Below are 24343 nucleotides of genomic sequence, written 5' to 3' on the forward strand. Positions count from 1 at the left end.
TCCTGGTTAAGGCTTCATCCACTATAAATAGCTCATCAGTAAACGTCTGTTCATAACCTTTTTCAAAGGCTCCTTTGACTTTAGATAGTCTCACGTGGTCGCCTTTTCTAAAAGGGGCAACAACTGGTTTTATTTTAAAACCATCTCTATAAACTGTTTTCCATATCTTCAGAGAATGTGAAGGATTAACATCAGCAGGTCTGGTACGTACAGTTCTGTGAAAGCTCTGGTTGTCACTCTTTATAAAGTCAGATAACACGTCTTAAAGCCTCCATTGTGTTTGGAGAACCGGTGCACATCTACCAGATCTGCCTGCCATTGCGCGTCCACATCTGAAACAATGGTCTTGTTTCTTTTAAAAGGTATTTGAGCCAGTTTGTGTAACGTGTAAGCATCTGATCTGAAAGCTAAGCTGTTACCTGTCTTCTATTTAAAGTTTTACTGTGCTTTTTGGCCACTCGAAAAAGATGATTCCCCCACCAAAGCTCCCAGCTTCCCTGGGGATGTAATATATTTTCATTAACAGAGCTGTCTGTGGAGACAGGACTGTTCCTGGTACCGTCTTTTACTAACACAAGTATGGAGGGGGATACAGTCATAGGGACACATTTAAATAAGTTTAATTAATTCCCTGGTTTAACACAACCTTTGACAGCCACCTGTAAAAATGGACGCCATGACCCCTACAATGAAAGACTCTGAGCTGGTTCATTCTTCTATTTTGTCCTTTTCCGGATTTTCCTCTTGAGATCTGCATCTCAGACAGGAGCAAAAACAGCTGATGCACGACAGGGCTACCAATGTGTAAGTTCTCAAAGGCCTCGTCGAGCTGTTGAGAGATTTTCAGACAAAAAACAGTGTAAGCAACCCCCTGCTTGTTCTTAGATTTATGCAATGCCAAGTCGATTCCTAACCCCATTATACCCCCATGATCGACCATCGCTTCTTAATAATTCATTTACCTGAGCAACATCTTTCCCATTCACCTTGTCCACCAGTGACTCCCCCAAGCCATGATCATCTTCCCACTTTGGGGGGGGGGTCGTCACACTCAATGGGGTTCTTCACGAGGGTTCGGGGTCAGGTCCCGATGTATCTATCAATGGTCGAGTCAAAGGGCCCTCCTCAGAACTGTAACTGCTATAGCGCTTTATCCATACAAGCCCAAAGATCCTCGGGGCTAAAACAAAGTCTGAAGTTCTCAGGGGAGTGGTAAAAGAGTCCATGTCTCCTCTCAGCCTTTCCACAATTCATAAAACACGTCTTCTTGGTAAGAGATGGCCTCCTCTGCCCAGCACTGGGACTTATGAGGTGATGTGCTGCACTCTGATTGGCAGAGGGCATTGGAAGGAGTTCTTAGAGGGGTCACACGACCCTCTTCTGGGAGGTTCACCCCTTCCGAGAACCTACCCTGTTTTGGTCAACTCTCCTCTAGGGGCAGTCCTCTGCAGCTGAAACCCATCGCAATTGGTAAAGGGTGGTGACAGGAGTTCCTAGAGGGGTCACATGAAGCACTTCCGGATGGGTCACCCCACCCCAGAATTCCCTCCAGTTAGTCAAATCTCCTCTTGGAGGGATCCCCAGTGGCTGAAACCCACCCTGATCGGTAGATGGTGGTGGGAGGAGTTCTTAGAGGGGTCACACAAAGGACAGGTCACCTGCCCCGGAACTCCACCTGATTGGTCAAGTCTTCTCTCGGGGCATTCCTATTGGGACGAAACCCATCCTGATTGGTAGAGGAAAGTGGGAGGAGTTCTTAGAAGGGTCACATGACATATCTTGCTGCCGAGGTCAAGGGGTGGGGTTAACATTTGATTGATGGTAGGGCCCTTATACCACTGGAGGAGGGCAATGAACTGAGGGGAGAATTTGGGCCTCCACAACAAGCAGGAATAGCAGAGCTCCCCTGGCATTGGGAGGAAGATTCCTTTGGCTTAGTAAATAAGTCACTGTTGGTCTTACCATTGAAACCTTGGGGCTTGGGTCTTGCAGGTGCAGCAGAAGTGCAAAGCTGCCCAGGTCTGTTGACATCCCCGGCTCCCTACTTGCCTCAGCCCAAGTTTGGCATCTCAAGAATAGGGAGACGCTACTGCCTCCCCTATCATTGTCCAGGGTGTCGTTCATGGACCTTTAGAGTTCAGGGGCAGCTTCACACGACACAGCCAGTCCAAGTTGAGTCCCTCCCTCTCTGGTACCAGTGCAGCGAGTTCACAGTTCTCAGCCTCGGCTGTCAGGCTTGGAGGAGCAAACCCAGCAGTTTCCCAGCTCTGTTCCCCCAACTTCTCCCCCTCCCAATGGTATCTCACATCTCTGCAGGGATCAGACAGTGTCGTGGAAATTACCCAGGCCTTGCGTTTGGATCAGACAGCCTGATGCCTCTTTATTGTCATACAAGCATGCGGGGAGAGACAGCTGCACCGAGCCGCTCTGCAAAGATGAAAACAATAAAAGCTTACATAGATTTTTAACAATATACAGATAAGCACATTTCCTCATTAATATTTCCTTATTAGGAACACAGCAAAACCAAGTTGTCCCGTTTTAAAGAGTTGTTCTTTTGCGGTTAACGGCTTTCTTAAGATTACCTGTTGCAATTGTGTTTCTCGGAGCTCCCTCTTTTCCCCTCTTTATCACGTACACAGTTAACTTGACAAAGGTATAGGCTCACTTAACATTGCTTTCACAGGCAGTAACTTCCATTTCAGTCCCTGCTTCTCGCATTCTGAATCTAGGGGCTGGTCTACACTGGGGGAGGGGGTATCTACCTAAGATACGCAACTTCAGCTACGTGAATAGCATAGCTGAAGTCAAAGTATCTTGGATTGATTTACCTCGGGTCTTCACGGCACAGAATCGACGTCCGCGGCTCCCCGTGTCGACTCCGCTACCTCCACTCGCTCCAGTGGAGTTCCAGAGTCGACAGGAGCGCGTTCGGGGATCGATATATCGCGTCTAGGTGAGACGCGATATATTGATCCCCAAAAAATCGATTGCTACCTGCGGATATGGCGGATAGTCTGGACGTACCCAACTCTCACCATCAGTGTTCATGCTGAGAGACACTGATCACTAGAGGGATAGCTCAGTGGTTTGAGCATTGGCCTGCTAACCCAGAGTTGAGGGGGCCACTTAGGGATATGGGGCAAAAATTGGTCCTGCTAGTGAAGGCAGGGGGCTGGACTCGATGACCTTTCAAGGTTTCTTCCAGTTTTAGGAGATTGGTATATCTCCAATTATTATTATTATTACTGTCATTGTTCAAACCACACACACAAAAATCTCACGACAAAGGGTTACACAAACATTAAAATAAAATAATATCTAAAAAAGGATGATTCGTGCCAATGACCATTTGTCTCTTGAAATCTGCAGGAAATCTGAGCTACAACCTATCCAACTAAACTAATATCAAAGACATGACCTCACGGCCTTCACGAAGAGAGAAAAACCCACAGGCCAGGGTGGACTATACAATGATTTCACATTCATAAAATTGAAATCTCAGAGACTCTTAAGAAATTTACCCATTTTCTTCTGAAGTGGCTAAACCGGCTTCACTTCTCACCTGCTTATTCGGCTGTATGAGTTACAAAAGTTTTAGCATCATCATCATAAAAGAAAGAGAATGAAAGACAAAACAACCTTCCCATCTATAAATGATCTGGACTAAACCTAGAAAAACCCAGGAAGCAATTTTATCAATAGATGGAAACAGGGCTATAAAATGTGAAGGTCAAACTGTGCTTTGAAGTTCATTGAGATTTCCCTGCCCACTCCCAAGTCTGTGACGCTTCCTTCTCCAGCACTCAGGCGTCTGACCTAAGACCATAGACATCAAAGCTGTGACTCCTAAGCATGGAGAGCCAGGGACAGGGTGGTAATGACACCTTGGGAGATGGAGGGATATAAGGGAGACAGGTTAAACTTTCCATGGCTGGGACAGAGCCTGCTGTGTTGAGAGTGGAGCGTGACAGTGACAGGGGAAGGAGGTTTCAGAGTGGGAGCCGTATTAGTCTGTATCCACAAAAAGAACAAGGACTCCTTGTGGCACCTTAGAGACTAACAAATTTTTTTGGGCATAAGCTTTCATGGGCTATGACGCACTTCATCAGATGCATGAAGTGGAGCATACAGTAGGAAGACACACACATACACACACACACACCATGAAAAGATGGAGGCTGCCATACCAACTCTGTGAGACTAATCAACTCAGGCGAACTAGTATCAGTTTTCCCCTACTGTTACTCACACTGTCGTGTCAACTGTTTGAAATGGGCCACCCTGATTATCACTACAAACGTTTTTTTTCTCCTCCTAATAGCTCGCCTTAATTGACTAGTCTCTTAGAGTTGGTATGGAAACCCCCATCTTTTCATGTTCTCTGTATGTATATCTTCCTCCTGTATGTTCCACTCTATGCATCTGAAGTGGGTTGTAGGGGGAGGGATAGCTCAGTGGTTTGAGCATTGGCCTGCTAAACCCAGGGTTGTGAGTTCAATCCTTGAGAAGGCCACTTAGGGATTTGGGGCAAAAATTGGTCCTGCTAGTGAAGGCAGGGGGCTGGACTCAATGACCTTTCAAGGTCCCTTCCAGTTCTAGGAGATTGGTATATCTCCAATTATTACCTTTAAAGCTTATGCCCAAATAAATTTGTTAGTCTCTAAGGTGCCACAACAACACCTCATTCTTTTTTTAGAGGAAGGAGGGAATCTCTCACACTGACCCCGTCGCCCTGAAATAGCAGAGAAGCTAAAACACCCCATTTTACTGTCCCTGCTCCCCACTTTTTTAGCATCTGGTGCATAAGGGATAAAATGTACAAAAACTAAATGCTTTCCGGCACGGCCTGGTGTAATGCGAGACTCTCTGGGAACGAGAAAGTCTGGCCCCCAAGGGGGAACTCAGGGACTAGCAATCACTCTGCTAACAGGAGATTGGAGTGGGGGGGTCAGAAACTCTGTTCCCTGCAGGCTACGCAGCTGCACTGCAGGCTATCGAGGGCCATGGAGGCAGGGAGGGAGGGTCCCCTCTGAAAGCTTAGCCCGGGTCCACTGGAGCTGCAGGGGAGAGGAACCCCTCCCTCAGCCCGGCCCAGGACCACACTAGCTGCGATGGCTGGGGAGAGGTGCCTCTCACCCAGGGCCGGCTCCAGGCACCAGCCAAGCAAGCTCTTGCTTGGGGCGGCAGATTCTATGGGGCGGCAAAGCCCAAGGCTAGGGCGGCACGTTGTTTCCTGCTCTGGCCGCCCTGTAGGGGGCAGCAGTGTGGAGGAGGGGAGCGCCCTGCAGCAAACTCGGCAGGGCAGCCCGCGTCCTTCCCTCCCCGCCGACCGGAGCAGCGCAGAGCCCTCCCGGCAGGCGGCGCGGCGATCAAGGCCACGGGCTGAGCGCCCCGCTGAAGCCCTGGCCGCCCCCTTCTCTCTCTGGCCCCCGCTCCCTCCCCATTAGACCAGGTGTGCACTGCAGCACAGGGAGTCCCCTGGCTCCGGCAGCCCTGTAGGGTTTTGTTTTGTTTTTTCCCCTGCTTTGCCGGCCGCGCCGTTCCCCCCCCACACCCCGCTTTGCCGCTCCAGCCCCTCCGTAGGTTATTGTTTTTTTTTCCCCCTGCTTTGCTGCTCCGGCAGGACCCCCCCTTTTTTTTTTTTGCTTGGGGCGGCAAAAAAGCCAGAGCCGGCCCTGCTCTCACCTGGCCCCGAGCTGCTGTGGTGAGAGTGGGCTGGGGAGAGTCCTGTCCCCAACGCAGCCTGCAACCCAATTCCCTCATTCCCAGCCCCACCTCACAGGCCTAGCCAGAGCCATCACCCCTCCACACCCAATCCTCTGCCCCGCCCTGAGCCGCCTCCCACTCTCCGAACCCCTTGGCCCCACCCCCACCATATGAATTATCTTCTGTGCGCCAATATGGAGATGATGTGTCACATCCTGGTGCAAAGAACCAAATTCATTCCACACATGGATGTAAAAGATGAGGGAGCACTGGTTAGAGCACATAAGATGCTCAGAGTGAGTTTACACTAGGAAATCTGGTGGAGGGTCACAGAGATCTGCTGGCTAATCCCCACCACACCTCCTAGCAGAGCCAGAACTTCAGAGGCTGATGCTGCGGAGGCAGAGGTGGGGTCTCCAGGCCTCCCACAAAAGGCCCTGTAGGAACCAGTCCCTCTCAGTGGTGCTCTCTGAATGCAGACGGGCTGGGGCAGAGGGGCTGAGTGAAGAGAGGCAGCACCTCTCTACCCCTGTCAGTGGACAAGGGAGAGGTTACTAGCACTTTATCTTGTCCTTTTTTTCCTGCTGCCCAAAAAAAACAGCGGCACCAGAAGGAGAAACAGGCTGATCATCAGTCATAAAGTCCTCTTGAGGTGGAGAGTCCTTTTTGCAGTGAGAAGCACGGGTCCAGGCAGTCAGTTCTTGGCATTTTACAGCGGTGTTGGTAGTCAGCAGGACATGATAAGGGCCTTTCCAGCATGGAGCCAGGGCGGTCTTTCGCTGATGGACCTTTATGTAGATCCAGTTTTCTGGTTTCAGCAAGTGGCAAGGTTGTTCATGTATAATCATTATTGTCGATTAAGAAAAAGGTAGAAAGGCTTCCTCCAACTGTTTATCTTTGGAGCCCTACCTGGAGTAAGAGAGATTCCCTGCTTGGGTGTGCAGTTCCCCTCTTGCAATCGCTTAAGAATAAACTGTCTCTGATTTGTTACAACGAACCTAAAAGTAAAAACTCTGTTTTCTTCCACAATTATTGATGCCGTGACTCGGATGGTAACGCCCAGCTGAGCCCACGGCAGATACTGCGGACTGTTCCCCTTCGAACCCCAAGGCGCCAATCAACAGGTAAGAGACCTTCTGAAATCTCTAATGGGGTATCGAAGGAGAGCTGCCCGTGGAACCGTCTGTCCCTCTGGGGCTCATGCCATCCGAACTTATTGATTTTCTAACAAAATCAAATGCAGAGAGGTACTGAGGAACTGTTGCCGCTCTCAATAAGATTAGTTTGAAGTGATCAGGGCCAGCTCAAGCTTTTTTTGCCACCCCAAGCAAAAAGTGCCGCCCCAGGCACGTGCTTCCTCGTCTGGTGCTTGGAGCCGGCCCTGGAAGTGGTACTGAGGATTTAGTTTTCCCTGACGTGTAAGAAGGCCTGATTTGAGTCAATTACATGGAAGCTGCTTAACCATTTTTGTCATGTGTCACAGAAGTTTAGATCCTGTGTGGATTCTCTCATGTTTAATGAGGTGTGATCTCTGTATGAAACTTTTCACACACTCCAAGCACTTGTGAGGAGTCTCTCTCCTATGTGGATTCTCCCATGTTGAACGAGGTCTGATCTCCATGTGAAATTTTTCCTACAGTTCAAGCACTTACAGAGTCACTCTCCTGTGTGGATTTTCTAGTGTTTAACCAGGGCTGATCTCTGTCTGAATGTTTACCTACAGAGCAAGCACCTGTGGGGGTCTCTCTCCTGTGTGGACTGCCTGATGTTGAACAAGGTGTGACCTCAGTTTGAAACTTTTCCCACAGTCCAAGCACTTGTGGAGTCTCTCTCCTGTGTGGACTACTTTATGTCTAACAAGGTCTGACCTCCGTATGAAACTTTTCCCACAGTCCAAGCACATATGGAGTCCCTCTCCTGTGTGGACTGACTGATGACAAACAAGGTCTGACCTTCTTAGGAAACTTTTCCCACAGTCCAAGCACTTGTGGGGTCTCTCTCCTGTGTGGATTGCCTGATGTCGAACAAGGTTTGACCTTCTTATGAAACTTTTCTCACAGTCCACGCACTTGTGGGGTCTCTCTCCTGTGTGGCCTGACTGATGACAAACAAGGTCTGACCTTCGTATGAAACTTTCCCCACAGTCCAAGCACTTGTGGGGTCTCTCTCCTGTGTGGACTGACTGATGACAAACAAGGTCTGACCTTCGTATGAAACTTTTCCCACAGTCCAAGCACTTGTGGGGTCTCTCTCCTGTGTGGATTGCCTTATGTCGAACAAGGTTTGACCTTCTTATGAAACTTTCCCCACAGTCCAAGCACTTGTGGGGTCTCTCTCCTGTGTGGATTGCCTGATGTTGAACAAGCTGTGACCTTTGCTTGAAACTTTTCCCACAGTCCAAGCACTTTTGGGGTTTCTCTCCTGTGTGGACTGACTGATGACAAACAAGGTCTGACCTTCGTATGAAACTTTCCCCACAGTCCAAGCACTTGTGGGGTCTCTCTCCTGTGTGCACTGACTGATGACAAACAAGGTCTGACCTCTGTATGAAACTTTTCCCACAGTCCAAGCACTTGTGGGGTCTCTCTCCTGTGTGGATTGCCTGATGTTGAAAAAGCTGTGACCTCCGTATGAAACTTTTCCCACAGTCCAAGCACATATGGAGTCCCACTCCTGTGTGGATTGCCTGATGATAAACGAATTCTGACCTTCGTATGAAACTTTTCCCACAGTCCAAGCACTTATGGGGTCTCTCTCCTGTGTGGATTGCCTGATGTCGAACAAGGTTTGACCTTCTTTTGAAACTTTTGTCACACTCCATGCACTTGTGGGGTCTCTCTCCTGTGTGGACTGACTGATGACAAACAAGGACTGACCTTCGTATGAAACTTTCCCCACAGTCCAAGCACTTGTGGAGTCTCTCTCCTGTGTGGACTGCCTGATGACAAACAAGGTCTAACCTTTGTATGAATCTTTTCCCACAGTCCAAGCACTTGTGGGGTCTCTCTCCTGTGTGGATTGCCTGATGTTTAACAAGGTGGGACCTTTGCTTGAAACTTTTCCCACAGTCCAAGCACTTGTGGGGCCTTTCTCCTGTGTGGGTTGGCTGATGATTAACAAGTGTCGACCTATATGTGAAACTTTTCCCACACTGTAAGCACTTATGGGATCTCTGTTCTGTGTGGACTGCCTGATGACAAACAAGGTCTGACCTAGGTATGAATCTTTTCCCACAGTCTAAGCACTTGTGGGGTCTATCTCCTGTGTGAATTGCCTGATGTTGAACAAGGTGTGACCTCTCTTTGAATCTTTTCCCACAGTCCAAGCACTTGTGGGGTCTATCTCCTGTGTGAATTGACTGATGTTGAACAAGGTGTGACCTCTGTTTGAATCTTTTTCCACAGTCCAAGCACCTGTGGGGTCTCGCTCCAGTGTGGATTGCCAGATGTTGAACAAGGTATGACCTCTGTATGAAACTTTTCCCACAGTCCAAGCACCTGTGGGGTCTCGCTCCTCTGTGGATTGCCTGATGTTGAACAAGGTTTGACCTTCTTATGAAACTCTTCCCACAGTCCAAGCACTTGTGGAGTCTCTCTCCTGTGTGGATTGCCTGATGTTTAACAAGGTGTGACCTTTGAATGAAACTTTTCCCACAGTCTAAGCACTTATGGGGTCTCTCTCCTGTATGGCTTTTGTTAAGTGACTTTTGTGCTGACTTTGGACTGAAACATTTCCCTTCAGCTCCTCCCACAAAGGTCGTCTGTGGTTGCACTTCTCCAGGAACTTCCTTATGATTCTCCTCCTCCTCATTCTCATTCCCTCGCTCAGCACCTGCTGGGAGAGAGACAATCCAGACAGGAGTCATTGTGCTGGGGAGAAAGAGGAATAGCACCGAGGGAAAACCCAACAGAGAAACTGAGCAATTGGAGTCTGCCTCCACATCCCACCCAAACACTCAAAGTGAAGGAGAAATGGGAAGGAAACTCCTGCAGCTAAGAGGATGGGTGGAAAGTCATGAGCGATATTTGCTGACTACAGCCCTGTCCTGGCTGAAACGAGGAAGAACAGGGGGTGCTTACTCACACCATATTCGGGGATTCTCAACTTTTTCCTTCACTCCCTAGATGGTTTCTGTGTCAGTCCTCACCTGTATGGGTGCATCTCGGAAGCCTTCTTTCCTCGCAGGCCTGGAGATCGGGCACCCACGGCTCTTCCCCTTGCTCCAGGCGGGCGATAAGCTCAGGTTTGGCAATGGCAAATCCTGTGCAGGGGGTGAAATCAGACCAGATCAGGGTGCATGGAGCATTGGTGGAGTATTTGTCACTAAGGACATTCCGTGAGTGGAACCTGTCCCTGTGCTCTGCTGGAGGAACGTGGCATCCAAGAGGATGGGAACATGGTCACTGGGCCCCCTTGCGCAGAGGAAGTTGTCTGGGGAGGTGAGTTGAATTATTACTACACCCTCACTAGGTGTTCCCAGGATCTGTGCGCTGGGGGCCTTGCTGACTCACACACAGCTCTGCACTTAAACCCCTGCCTCTTTCTAAAGCTGCAGAGCCCAGAGCCCTCCCCTGGGCTGGAGCTAGTCCCAAGGAGGGAGGTGAACAGGGATTGTGTGTGCAGCCAAGAAACAACACAGACAGGACAATGCTGGATTTATGCCCCTTTGAAAGGTGGCATGGGGGGATGGTTTGGTTGTCCACGGGGTTTTGACACCCATGTTCCACTGGAGAGGGCACAGAGATGCAAGTCTCTCTCACATGGCAGCTGTGCATTATGGAACCCATTCGCCTCTAATGTAACTGACTGAGGAAGAACCTGAACACATTCAGATACGTAGGTCCCCTGGCTTCTAATAACAGAGTGGACGGGAAGCCCTTACCCAGCGAGGTCACCGTCTCGTAGTTCTCCTGCATGACGTCCCTGTAGAGGGCTCTCTGAGCGGGGTCCAGCAGAGCCCCCTGCCCCTGGGTGAAATACACAGCCACCTCCTCGAAGGTCACCGGCATCTGAAACAACAAGAGTCTCCCACTCAGCAACTGCTGCCCCAGATACAATCCCACTAGTCATGGGAAGGGGAAAAAAATGTGAAGCTCTGGGAGGGCCAGACTGGCAGAATCCCACCCCCACCCAGCTCAGAGGCTTCAGGGTGGGAAGAAGGTGAGCGCTCCCTGTCCCCCACATCAGACGGAGCAGAGCCGGGATTTCTTATTTCCCACTTGCCTGCCAGCCACAGGCTGACATGGGAAGCAGAGCTCTGAGCCGGGGACAGGGACAGGAATCCCAACAACTTCCCTGCATATTTCACAGCAACCTGAGGCCAGTGGGTCCAGACTCCAGCACTGGGAGTCTGGAAAATGTTCCCAGGCCTGCCTACGGGGTTGTATCCTGTTTGAGAAATGGGGGAATGTCCCCTCACCCCTCCCCCGCCTTCAATGGGCCTACTCAGAAAATCAGCAGGTTTCTCACACTCTGTCTCCTCTCTGCCTCTCCCTCACCCCGCCCAGTACCTCCCTGAAAATCTCCTACCTGAGCTGGCTCCATCACAGCCATTTCCCTTCCCAGTCTCCTGGAAGACAGGACCATCTGGAGTGAAATGTGGACGTGATTCGTCAGTCTGTTGGGGCGAGAGGAGCAATGGGGGAGGTTACAGAAGGGGCTTCAGTCCATGTCACCCACAGATTCCCATGGAAGAAACAGAGTCTTCACTCTTGTGTTTGTTAGCAGCAAGTCAGAGGCAGTTTAATTCAAGCAATTGCAGGGGGAGCCTACGGAGAGGGGGGGGTCCCTTTCTTAGGCAGGTCTCCAAAGTACAACAGTTTAAAGCACATATTTATAGGTTCCCCTCACATATATCAACGGATACAGCTGAATCTTGTTATACATTTTCCTTCCCATTCTTATCTGAAAGCAAGGTTAGAAAACAGCTTCCCATGTCGTTTGTCTCGCACAATCCCCGCTTCTACAAATCTCGTGACATTAGGGTTAGGGTTAGCCTCGTTGTGGAAAAACGACCACGCATTCTGTTTGGATCAGAACAGCCTGAGGCCTTTGATTGATTACCAGCGCACAGGGGCGGACCGCTATTGGAAACAGCCTCCCCGAAGCTGGTTACACACAGGCTTATAAAGCTTAAAAGCACAAACTCGGTACACAAGGCTGCAGACATTTCCTTGTTATTTCCTTACTAGAAATATTGCAAAATCAATATAAATTAGAGCAAACTTAAATTCTTCCCATGTTAGGCCTCTCCTGGTATTTACTGTCTGTCCTTTTGCGGTTAAACGGTGACCGTGAAGGATATGGCACAATTGATTTGGCTAGGGGACTGTTGGATACTTTCCACTGTCTCCTCTGTGCCCTCATTTCAGCAAGCTGACCTTGGCAGCTCGACATGAGGCTTGGGCCTATAAGGTTTGGATGCCACTGGATTTTCCCTTACAAGGGGTTTGGGGTGCAGACTGCGGTGGGGAGAGGACACCCCCCAGCCCTCTCTCACCGCAGCAGCTCGGGGACGGATGAGAGGCACCTCTCCCCAGCCATGGCAGCTGCTGTGGTCCTGAGCCGGGCTGAGGGAGGGGTTCTCTCCCCAGCAGCTCTGGTGGACCTGGGTCGAGCCTTGGGAAGGGAATTTTTTCCACTCTGACTCCTTCTGCCCCTTGTACACAGAAACAAGCAGGATCTTAGTTCAAGGCCTGTAAGCAAGCTTGACCAAACTCAGGCCCTTGTCTAAAGTTTAAGGCCGGCTAAATTTTCCCTCACAGCCTGTCTTCTGCTCGGTCTCTTAAAAACACTAAGATGGCTGCTGCAAACCCCCTTTTCACACTTCCACATTCAGACCCTTCCAGTAACAGCAATTCGGAGCCAAATGCTAGAAAAAGAAAAGGAAAAAAAGGGGCCACTTTGGGGGATTTCCCTGCACTATCCTGTAAACTCCTCTCCCTTAGGAACAGCCGGAGCCCTCTGGTGGCATCACCCGAAGAACGAGCTGCCCTGGACTCCCCCAGCAGCCCCCAGGGACAGGCAGACAAAGGCTGATTCCATTGGCCCATCCACTCTCCCTACCAGCCAGAATCAGCAGCGACTCCGGTGGGGCTGAGATCTGAATCCTGCAGGAAAATCAGACCAGGGCCCCGGGCAGACCCCAAAACTCATGAGACACAGACCCCAGCAGCACGGGGGTGTCTGACAATACATAGGGTGACCAGATGTCCCGATTTTATAGGGATGGTCCCGATTTTTGGGTCTTTTTCATATATAGGCTCCTATCACCCCCCACCTCCTGTCCTGATTTTTCACACTTGCTGTCTGGTCACCCTAGACAATAACACACTGGGACCTCCCCATCCCAGCCTGCCCCCCGCAGCCCCCGCACCCGCCTCCTGCCCCCACCCCGCTCCCCCGCCTGCCCTCACCCCCGGCACCTCTTTAGCCTCCGCCCCCTGCAGCCCAGGGGTGCCGGGGGGGGGGGCGGGTCTCTCTCACCTTCCCTCCGAGCGGGGCCCCCCGGGGCAGAGGCCGGGCCGGGCTGGGGGCTCTGCCCTGGGAGAGGCTCCTGGGGAGCAGCGGGAAGGGCCCTGCTGGAGATTCCCCTCTCCCGGCTGCAGCCAGGGCTCCGGGCTCCCAGCACCAGCCGCCCCCCGGGGCTCGGGGATCTCGCCAGGAGCCTGGGAGCCAGAGTCACCGCAGCGGCTGCGAGTCACTTCCTGCTGCCGGGCCGGAGCCCAGCGCTCGCTGCTCCTGGGTCCTAGCGCTGAAGGGATCGCGCTGCAGCATCTCTGGGTCCGGCTCCTGTTCCACTCCCAGGCGCTAAGGTCAGAAGGGCCCATCACGAGCATCTGTCCCAGGGGGTCTCACGAACAAATTTGGTGGCCTCAGAGTGTGGCCAGCAACTCTCGCTGGTGGCCGCTCTGACACTTTCCCCTATAATCCTAACTAACTTGAGGAGAAACCAATAAATATGCACAGAGGTAAGAGGGGGAACGTTCCTGCCTCTCTCTTTGCGGGGAAGAGGCAGTGGAGGGGGGCAGCCCAGCAGGTCACACACAGCTTGTAGTGCAGCAGCATTGCTGGGAGAGAGCTGCTGCTGGTCCTCCAGGGAATTATCTCAGTCCATCAGCAGGGCACCCTCCTCTGGTGGCGTCTCACGCTCTGTCACTGCTTCGCTGGCTCCATGTCTTCAGAAGCCAGAGCCGCATCTCTCCTGGACCAGTGTCCTCTTCGGGGTACAGCCCTCTGGCTGAGCCCCAAACTCCGTTCTCCCCCTTTCTGCGGTGTAAAGGTTTGCTTTAGTGGGACACTACTGAGAGTATCCAGTTCAGGATGAACTGCTGAGACGAAGGGCAGGCACAGCCCATGATAGGTAGTCCTTCACTCACAAGGTACAGCGAAAAGCGAACTTCTTTGTCATCACTCTGGCTAACAAGGTCAGAGGAGCAATTCCCTCGGATACTCCAGTCCCCTTGTATCACCACTAGAAGCATTGCTTAGAGCAGGGGTCTCAAACATGCGGCGGTCCGCAGAGCTCTTCCCTGCGGCCCGCGGAGCTCCCCAGGGCCGCCCAGAGGGGGGGGCAAAGGGGGCAATTTGCCCCGGGTCCCGGGCTCTGCAGGGGCCCCCAAGAGAAAAGCGGAGGCTCCCGCCTCCGCCCCTCTCCTGGAGCGTCGGCGCATAGAGCGCCGAGTCTCCGTCGGCGCCTGAGCCGCCCGATCCGAGCCGCGTGGGGAGGCGGGGCTGGGAGCTCTGGGCTGGCGCTGCGCTCGGCGTGGAGCTCACAGCCGCCGGGGCGGGGCGGGCCGTGGGGGGTGGGGAGGCGAGACCCGCGGGGCGGGCGGGCCGGGCAGGGGTGAAGAGCGAGACCTGCGGGGCGGGCGGGCCGGGCCGGGGGGGGGGAGGGAAGCGGGCCCGGCCGGGGCAGGAAGCGGGACCGGCCGGGGTGGGGAAAAGAGGGACCCGCCGCCGCCGAAGCGCAGCCCGGTCTTCGGCGGTGGGGGGCCCCTTCTGTTCCGGGACCCGCCGCCTAAGTGCCCCGCCGCCAAGCCACCAAACAGCTGTTGGTGGCGCTTAGCACTTTCCAGGAGGGAGGGGGGAGGAGCGGGGAGCCGCGCGCTTACGGGAGGAGGTGGAGAAGAGACAGGGCAGGGGCGGGGCCTCATGGAAGGGGTGGATTGGGGGTGGGGCCAGGGCAGCAAGAGGGCGTGTCAGTGATGCGGTCCTCGGGCCAATGCACTAGTCCTCATGCGGCCCTCAGGGTCATTTAAGTTTGAGACCCCTGGCTTAGAGGGATGAGTGGTCATTAAAACCAGTGTCCCCAGTTAAAGGTTCTCCTGATCCCAAAGGATCAGCTGCACACTCATGTCAATATACAAATCAGATCTTACCCAGAAAACATGCTGTTGCCAATTCTTTAGTATTTAACATTTAAAAGTTTATTAATAAAAAGAAAGGTGAGTTAAAATTGGTCCAAGGAATCAAATACATACAATAATCACAAAGCTCTTGATTTGGCAGCGATGGAATAAACTGCAGGCTTATATCAAGGTTCCTGTTATTCCCAAATCATTAGAAGGACCTCCGTTCCCCGGTTGGAATGCTCCCCTTCGTATAAATGCATAGTCCAGGGGTTTGAGCAGCAGAGAAGCTGGAGCAGGAAAGAGGTAAGATGCAGGGCCGCCCCGAGGATTCCGGGGGCCTAGAGTCTTCGGCGGTGGGGGGCCCTTCCGTTCTGGGACCCGCCGCCGATGTCCCCCAAAGACCCGCGGCGAGGGCCCCCCGGCCGCCGAATTACCGCCGAAGTGGGACCCGCCGCCGAAGTGCAGCCCGGTCTTCGGCGGTAATTCGGCGGCGGGGGGTCGTTCCGCCCCAGAGCGGAAGGACCCCCCGCGGGAGAAGACCAGGAGCGAAGAAGCTCCTGGGCCCGGCCCCACAAGAGTTTTCCGGGTCCCCCGGAGTGAGTGAGGGACCCCACTCCAGGGGCCCCAAAAAACTCTCGTGGGGGCCCCTGTGGGGCTCGGGACCTGGGGCAAATTGCCCCTCTTGCCCCCCCGTCTGGTAAGATGGAGATGTTTCCAGGGTCTTTTATATCTTGCATCATGTGCAGGGAATCCCATTGAAAAGAACAGTAATAATGGCCAGTCACATGAGCCATCACATGGGCAAATCACCCATCCACGCATGACTCAGTTCTTTACAGGCAAAAGCCATGGCGCACACACTAGTTTGAATGTTCCCAGGAAGGCTCATCAGATGTGGACTGGCATCTCCCAAGGCCTGTTGTCAGTCAGGTACTTCTTGATGGGCCATGCAATTTGAATCGTCCCCTCACAATACGCTGGCCAAATGCTTCACTGATGCTACTCAGAATCAAAGTCATGGAAGTACATGTATGTAGCCAATACTCATAATTTCAAACACAACAATAACATATGCTTGCAACTAGGGGCAGGTCCATAATCACCGTCCGGTCTACACGGTGAGTTTGACTTCTCGGAGTTCGAACTATCGCGTCTGATCTAGACGCGATAGTTCGAACTCCGGAAGCACCGTGGTCGACTCCGGTACTCCACCACTGCAAACGGCGGTGGTGGAGTCGACGGGGGAGCCGCGGAGTTCGACCCCGCCGAGTCTGGACGGGTGAGTAGTTCGAATTTGGGTACTTCGAATTCAGCTACGCTATTCCCGTAGCTGAATTTGCGTACCCTAATTTGAACCCCCTTTTTAGTGTGGACCAGGCCTAGAACAAACATACCCAGCTATTGCTATCCTTTCCATAGGCACCTCACTTGACCACCTTTGCACAAGATTTCTTGCAAACACAGAACAGTGGTTGCAACAATGATCCATATGATATTTTAATCAGATCGTGTCATACAGGAGAACCAGCAGCCCTTGCTTCCAGCCTGTCGCCGTGGTGCCGAACTGCAGCCCCTAGTACAGCCCTTCCCTCAGGGGCAAACTGCGGTTCTTCGATGGGCCACTCTCTATGGCAGCAAGTGGGACAGACCCGCTTGCTTCTCTGGGCCCCTCCCCCAGGACCCTCTAGCAGCAGCTCTTACTGCCTCTCCTCCAAGTTCTGCTGCTTACCTCTTTATCCCTGGGCCACTTCCCTGTAGCCCCAGCACCTTCCCTGCCTCCTATCGGGGCTTCTGTCTGGCAGCCAGTCAGGCTGCAGCTCCGCTTACTCGCCTGACCCCACCCTGCTCTTCCTGACACTTCTCTTTATAGAAAGCTAGTCCTCTTCCATCAGGCTGGAGAAAGGGACTGTTCTCTGCTCTGCAAAACAGTCCTTTTTATATGCCCTCACTGGCTGCTCCATCAAGCCTCCTTTCCATTGGGTCTCTCCGCAAGTCCTCCTCTCATTGGCTGGGCTTTGCACAGCCTCCCCAAGGGCTGCTTTAACCCCTCTTCTCCCAGAGTGGGAAACTGCACTCAGGGGCGGCTCTAGACCCCAGCGCGCCAAGCAGGCGCTTGGGGCGGCCGTTTCCCGGGGGGGCGGCATTTGGCTCTGGTTGAGCTCCCGCCGGCATGCCTGCGGCAGGTCCACCGGAGCCCGGAACGAGCGGACCTGCCGCAGGCACGACTGCGGCGGGTCCCGTCTTCCCGCGGCTCCGGTTGAGCTCCCGCAGGCATGACTGCGGCAGGTCCGCTGGTCCCGGGCTCCGGTGGACCTGCCGCAGGCATGCCGGCAGGAGCTCAACCGGAGCCGCCAGAAGAGGGGACCCGCCGCGGGACCGGGGAAGGGCGGCGCAGCGCTCCGCGCTGCTTGGGGCAGCCTACTTTCTAGAGCCGCCCCTGACTGCACTACACCTAGTGTGACCAGACAGCAAATGTGAAAAATTGGGATGGGGGAGTGGGGGTAATAGGAGCCTATATAAGAAAAAGAGACCCAAAAATCAGGACTGTCCCTATAAAAATCAGGACTTCTGGTCACCTTAACTACACCTCACCTTGTGAATACCCCTGCCGCATCCCCTCCAGCACCCACTCTACCCCCTCCAGCTCCCACCTTCATCAGTGTCTCTTTTTGGGCACCTGGGATATGGTCACCCTAGCAACAAACATACACTAAAAAATCACCATTCTACATTTCATTCATTCATTCATGCCCGTCACCCCAACCGGGGTATGGGCCGCCAACAACAGATCTCCATAGTCTTCTATCCTGGGCCATTCTCTCTAGCTGGTTCCAGGAATAGCCCATTTTTTTGCTATCAACCTGAAGGTCGCGTCGCCAGGTATTTCTTGGGCGGCCTCTTTTCCGCTTGCCTTGGGGGTTCCACTGCAGTGCCTGTCTGGTGATGTTGGTTGGCTGCTTGCGTAGTGTATGTCCTATCCAGCCCCACCTTCTCCTTCTAATTTCTTCCTCTGCTGGGAGTTGATGGGTCCTCTCCAAGAGGTGGATGTTACTGATGGTGTCTGGCCAGCGGATCTGGAGAATCCTTCTGAGGCAGCTATTAATGAAGGTCTGGATCTTCCTGGTGGTTGTTTTGGTTGTCCTCCAGGTTTCAGCTCCATACAGTAAGACTGATTTCACGTTGGAGTTGAACAGTCGAATCTTTATTGCCAAAGACAGCTCTCTGGAGCTCCAGATGTTCTTGAGCTGTAAGAAGGCTGCTCTTGCCTTACCAATCCTTACTTTGATGTCTGCGTCTGTGCCACCCTGCTGGTCGATGATGCTACCTAGGTAGGTGAAGGACTGCACTTCTTCCAGGGGGCTTCCATTCAGTGTGACTGGGTCGTTGCTGATGGAATTGATCCTAAGGATCTTGGTCTTGTCCTTGTGGATGTTGAGGCCAACCTGTGATGACGTGGCTGCCACTACGTTGGTCTTCTCTTGCATCTGCTGTTTACTGTGCGAAAGGAGTGCAAGGTCGTCGGCAAAGTCCAGGTCATCAAGCTGGGTCCACAATGACCATTGGATTCCATTCCTACGCTTGTAAGTGGATGTCTTCATAATCCAATCGATGACGAAGAAAGAGAAGTGGTGACAACAAGCATCCTTGTCTGACTCGGTTCGCACCTGGAAGCTGTTTGTGAGCTGCCCTCCATGGATCACTCTACAGTGTATGCCGTCGTATGAATTCTTGATCAGGTTGACCACCTTTGCTGGGATGCCATGGTGCCGAAGGAGCTTCCAGAGGGTCTCTCGATCCACGCTATCGAATGCTTTCTCATAGTCAACAAAGTTGATGTACAACGAGGAGTTCCACTCCATAGACTGCTCGACTATGATGCGGAGCGTTGCTATCTGGTCCGTGCATGATCTGTTCTGCCGAAACCTGCCTGTTCATCTCGTAGCTGTGGATCGATGGCATCCTTCATTCTCTCTAAGAGGACTCGGTTGAAGACCTTCCTGGCACTGACAGGAGTGTGATTCCTCTATAGTTGGCACAGTTGCTGAGGTCTCCTTTCTTGGGGATTTTGATGAGATATCCCTCTTTCCAGTCAGCCGGAATCACTTCTTCTTCCCATATTTTCTCAAAGAGGGGTACAGCATTTCCACTGAGGCATCCAGGTCTGCTTTCAGGGCCTCTGCTGGGATATCGTCAGGTCCAGCCGCCTTCCTGTTCTTCATCATGGTGATGGCTTTTCTGATCTCGTCTCTGGTTGGTTTATCGCAATTGATTGGGAGGTCCTCGTTGGCTGGGTCGATGTCTGGTGGATTTGGTGGTGCTGGTCTGTTCAGGAGTTCCTCAAAGTGCTCCGCCCATCTGTTCATCTGTAGTTCTATTCCTGTTATAGACTTTCCCTGCTTGTCTTTAACGGGACGTTCTGGCTTGCTGAACTTTCCAGACAGTCGCTTGGTAGTATCGTACAGCTGTTTCATGTTACCGCTGTATGCTGCCTGCTCTGCTTCTGCTGCCAGTCCATCCACATAATCTCTCTTGTCCTTCCTAATATTCCTCTTCACTGCTCTGTGGGCTTCAGCATACTCTTTTTGAGCTTTGGCCTTTGCTGCTCTAGTCCTGCTGTTGTTGACTGCTGCCTTCTTCTTCTTTCTGTCTTCTATCTTTGTCAAGGACTCTGCTGTGATCCACTCTTTCTGCTGGTGTTTCTTAATTCCAAGCACTTCCTGGCATGCTGACCTAAGTGTGTCTCTCACTTTCTGCCATCTGTTGAGTACACTGTCTTCCTCTTCCTCAGACCGATCCTGTAGTACTGAAAACTTATTCTTCAGCATCAATCCAAAATCTTCCTTGGTCTTATGGTCCTTCAGAAGGTTGACGTTGTACTTCGCTCTTCTGTCTGACGCGTCTATCCAGTTCTTCTTCAGCTTCAGCTTCAATCTGGCCACCACTAAGTGATGGTCGGACGCCACGTCTGCTCCTCTTCTAACTCTAACGTCCTGCAAGGATCTTCTGAACTTCTTGCTAATGCAGACATGGTCGATCTGGTTTTCTGTCATGCCTGCTGGCGATACCCAGGTACTCTTGTGGATCCGCTTGTGAGGAAAGGTGCTGCCTCCTATGACCAGATTGTTAAGTGCACACAGATCCACAAATCTCTCTCCATTCTCGCTCATCTCTCCCAGAGCATGGGTCCCCATGACTTGTTCGTATCCTGTGTTATCAGGTCCAATTTTGGCATTAAAGTCTCCCATAAGGATGGTAATGTCTTTGTCTGGGAGAGTCTCTAATATTTTCTGGAGTCTGTTGTAAAAGTAGTCTTTGTCCTCCTCTTCACTGTCATTGGTTGGAGCGTAGCACTGAACAACATTCATCTTAATCCTCTTCATTTTAGTTCTGAAGGATGCTGTGATGATCCTGGGACCATGTGCCTCCCAACCAATCAGTGCTCTCTGTGCCTGCTTGGACAACATGAAGCCTACTCCCTGTGTGTGGTGTGCGTCGCTCTCTTCATGTCCTGAATACAGCAACAGCTCTCCTGTCAACAGTCGTCTCTGTCCAGCTTGCGTCCATCTTGTCTCGCTAATGCCTAGTTGGGTCAGGTTGTTGCTCCTCATCTCTGCTGCAACCTGCGCCGTCTTTCCTGACTCGTACATGGTCCTCACGTTCCATGTGCCGATGGTAATCCTCCTGGCTGCAAGAAGGGTGATCGGCTTAGTGGCTTCCTTGCGGCTTTCACCACCCAGCGTCATGCATCTTCGAGTTGAAGACCCTTCTTTTTCCAGGCTAAAAGTCTCTGTTAACTCTATTGTTGGCGTTTCTGTAGCAAGCTGATTTTTACAGGGTGGAGTTGCTAGCCCCACGCCCAACCATCCTCCTTTACCCTGACTTGGGACAGGCAGATGGCCCCAAAGGACCTCTCTGGTGGAGTTACCATTCTACATGCACTGGTGTTACACGCATTTCAGGGGCAGATCATGACTTTTCCAATGATCCCTTACCAGGCCTACGTTGTACACGATATATCAGAACCATACATAAGTGGTGAGCATGGGGGGCAAAGAGTCTGTCATCCCAACACAGGACACTGAGGTAGATGGGGAAGGGGTGACCGGGTGGACTGCCAGGTTCCTCATCTCCCTCTGGTCTCAGTGATGGGAGTCGGCCTGGCTTCAAGGCTGCCCAGGTCTGTTGACATCCCCAGCTCCCTTCTTGCCTCAGCCCAAGTTTGGCATCTCAAGACTAGGGAGACGCTACTGCCTCCCCTATCATTGTCCGGGGTGTTGTTCATGGACCTTTAGAGTTCAGGGGCAGCTTCACATGACACAGCCAGTCCACGCTGAGTCCCTCCCTCTCTGGTACTGGTGCAGCGAGTTCACAGTTCTCAGCCTCGGCTGTCAGGCTCGGAGGAGCAAACCCAGCAGTTTCCCAGCTCTGTTCCCCCAACTTCTCCCCCTCCCAACGGTATCTCACATCTCTGCAGGGATCAGGCAGTGTCGTGGAAATTACCCACGCCTTGCATTTGGATCAGACAGCCTGAGGCTTCTTTATTGTAATACAAGCATGCGGGGAGAGACAGCTGCACCGAGCCACTCTGCAAAGATGAAAACAATAAAAGCTTACATAGATTTTTAACAATATACAGATAAGCACATTTCCTCATTAATATTTCCTTATTAGGAACACAGCAAAACCAAGTTGTCCCGTTTTAAAGAGTTGTTCTTTTGCGGTTAACAGCTTTCTTAAGATTACCTGTTGCAATTGTGTTTCTCAGAGCTCCCTCATTCCCCCTCTTTATCATGTACACAGTTAACTTGACAAAAGTTTAGGCTCACTTAACATTGCTTTCACAGGCAGTAACTTCCATTTCAGTCTCTGCCTCTCGCATTCTGAATCTAGGGGCAGGTCTACACTGGGGGAGGGGGTATCGATCTAAGATACGCAACTTCAGCTACGTGAATAGCATAGCTGAAGTCAAAGTATCTTAGATCGATTTACCTCGGGTCTTCACGGCACAGGATCGACGTCTGCGGCTCCCCGTGTCGACTCCGCTAACTCCACTCGCTCCAGTGGAGTTCCAGAGTCGACAGGAGCACGTTCGGGGATCGATATATCGCATCTAAATGAGACGCGATATATCGATCCCTGAAAAATCGATTGCTACCTGTGGATATGGCGGGTAGTCTGGACGTACCCTAGCTCTCACCATCAGTGTTCATGCTGAGAGACACTGATCACTAGAGGGATAGCTCAGTGGTTTGAGCATCGGCCTGCTAACCCAGGGTTGAGGGGGCCACTTAGGGATCTGGGGCAAAAATTGGTCCTGCTAGTGAAGGCAGGGGGCTGGACTCGATGACCTTTCAAGGTTTCTTCCAGTTTTAGGAGATTGGTATATCTCCAATTATTATTATTATTACTGTCATTGTTCAAACCACACACACAAAAATCTCACGACAAAGGGTTACACAAACATTAAAATAAAATAATATCTAAAAAAGGATGATTCGTGCCAATGACCATTTGTCTCTTGAAATCTGCAGGAAATCTGAGCTACAACCTATCCAACTAAACTAATATCAAATATGTGACCTCACAGCCTTCACGAAGAGAACAAACCCACAGGCCAGGGTGGACTATAAAATAATTTCACATTCATAAAATTGAAATCTCAGAGACTCTTAAGAAATTTACCCATTTTCTTCTGAAGTGGTTAAACCAGCTTCACTTCTCACCTCCTTATTCGGCTGTATGAGTTACAAAAGTTTTAGCATCATCATCATAAAAGAAAGAGAATGAAAGACAAAACCACCTTCCCATCTACAAATGATCTGGACTAAACCTAGAAAAAGCCAGGAAGCAATTTTATCAATAGATGGAAACAGGGCTATAAAATCTGAAGGTCAAACTGTGCTTTGAATTTCATTGAGATTTCCCTGCCCACTCCCACGTCTGTGACACTTCCTTCTCCAGCACTCAGGCGTCTGACCTAAGACCATAGCCATCAAAGCTGTGACTCCTGTCGAAGAAAAACTCAGTTCTCACTTTTTGTTTGGGTGCAGCAAAATCAAATACTTTATTATTTCTCCAGTAATTACAATGGAGGGAGAGAGTGCCATAGGACACAGGGTCCTGGACAGGTCTCTCAACTGGTAAACAATTACATCAAGCCTTTATACCTTTGTTACGGACAAGCTTAGACAATCATGGAGACAGTAAAAAGCAACAAATACATTTTGTTTATACATAAGCTTTTCTGCTATCTTACTAGAAAAAGCAAGACTGCACATTGCAAGGTCGTAATACTTTCACACAGTTCACTCTGTCTTGCATTATCTTGCTTCTACAAATCTCACGTCATAAGGGTCACAGTATGGCCTGACTCTTGCTAACTGACTAACATGCATTAAAATCCCCTTCAAATCCTTATTAATTCTTTCCTTGCTTCCACACTCCCCCCTTTTGTACTTCTAGTACAACAAACAATTTCAAATCTCAATTCGCATTTAAACCATGGAGTTTAGATTCTACAGCAGATATGTCAACCTGAGGGGTTGTCAAGGGATGTAATGACAATGCATGATTAGCATGATCATGAAAGGTATTATTACTATAATTATGTTTTTTTTTTCAAAAACAACAACAACAACATAATCCTAAACTAACTAACAACACGACAAACAATAACATTCCCATAGGAATAATATAATGGGGCTGTTGTACAATTTTGATCACAAAGCATAAAACATCATACCTAGTACATAAAGTAAACACTCTATAAGCTGTATGAAAGGCATTCTTTTCAGCTTAATATATATTCTAAAGCATGTGAATTTGCCCTTGCAATTCAGAGATTCTTTGAACCTTTGGTAACAATGAAAGCAAATTTTGAAACCGATCAGGCACTACCCTAGTCCAATCAAAATATACCTGAAATCTAAGAGCTACTTGCAACATTCTATCTGCATTCTATCTGCAGGCCAGTAAATGATATAATTGCCTGCAGCAGTGGTAAGATCAATATGTATATCTCGTCAGGTGTTATTCTAGGGGTACTGTCTAGAAATCAGTTGGAGATACCAGGTGGTCTAATTTCCCCAGATGTCTCGGTAAACAATTACAGTCCCACAGGCATCCTCCCCATGGACCCAGCAGGATTCGGTATGTGGGAGCCCACACCCACCCTAACCGGTCCATATGCTTGGAAGGAGCACTGTGAATGTCCACACTTCCATCCAGAAAGTGTCCAAGTATGTCTTCATGACCACAGATCAGATGGTACTCCTGATGTG

The 24343-nt window shown here is 51.0% G+C and overlaps 1 protein-coding gene and 1 long non-coding RNA gene across 2 annotated transcripts; both read right to left on the reverse strand.

Annotated features, from left to right (window-relative positions):
- Positions 1-2120: 2120 nt before the first annotated feature.
- Positions 2121-10639, reverse strand: LOC120383481 (zinc finger protein 585A-like). The gene is made up of 4 exons (XM_039501640.1): positions 10592-10639; positions 9857-9970; positions 7857-9540; positions 2121-2310 (listed from the first exon to the last, which is right to left on the reverse strand). The coding sequence occupies exons 1-4, from the start codon at positions 10623-10625 to the stop codon at positions 2121-2123; spliced, it is 2022 nt and encodes a 673-aa protein (XP_039357574.1). The 5' UTR covers positions 10626-10639.
- Positions 10640-10671: 32 nt separating this feature from the next.
- Positions 10672-13249, reverse strand: LOC120382946. Its single transcript, XR_005588287.1, has 3 exons — positions 13195-13249; positions 11239-11326; positions 10672-10718 (listed from the first exon to the last, which is right to left on the reverse strand). It is a non-coding gene; the product is annotated as an uncharacterized LOC120382946 (long non-coding RNA).
- Between the last annotated feature and the right edge of the window lie 11094 nt (positions 13250-24343).

The sequence above is a fragment of the Mauremys reevesii genome, linkage group 15 (assembly GCF_016161935.1).
Source record: "Mauremys reevesii isolate NIE-2019 linkage group 15, ASM1616193v1, whole genome shotgun sequence".
Classification (NCBI taxonomy): domain Eukaryota; kingdom Metazoa; phylum Chordata; order Testudines; family Geoemydidae; genus Mauremys; species Mauremys reevesii.

Coding starts and splice junctions, on each gene's coding strand:
- LOC120383481 (XM_039501640.1), bottom strand. CDS start 10,625: ATGCAGGAGAACTACGAGACGGTGACCTCGCTGG. Junction 9,971..10,591: donor CGAGACGGTGACCTCGCTGG/GTAAGGGCTTCC, acceptor CCCCCTGCACAG/GATTTGCCATTGCCAAACCT. Junction 9,541..9,856: donor TCCGAGATGCACCCATACAG/GTGAGGACTGAC, acceptor CTCTCCCAGCAG/GTGCTGAGCGAGGGAATGAG.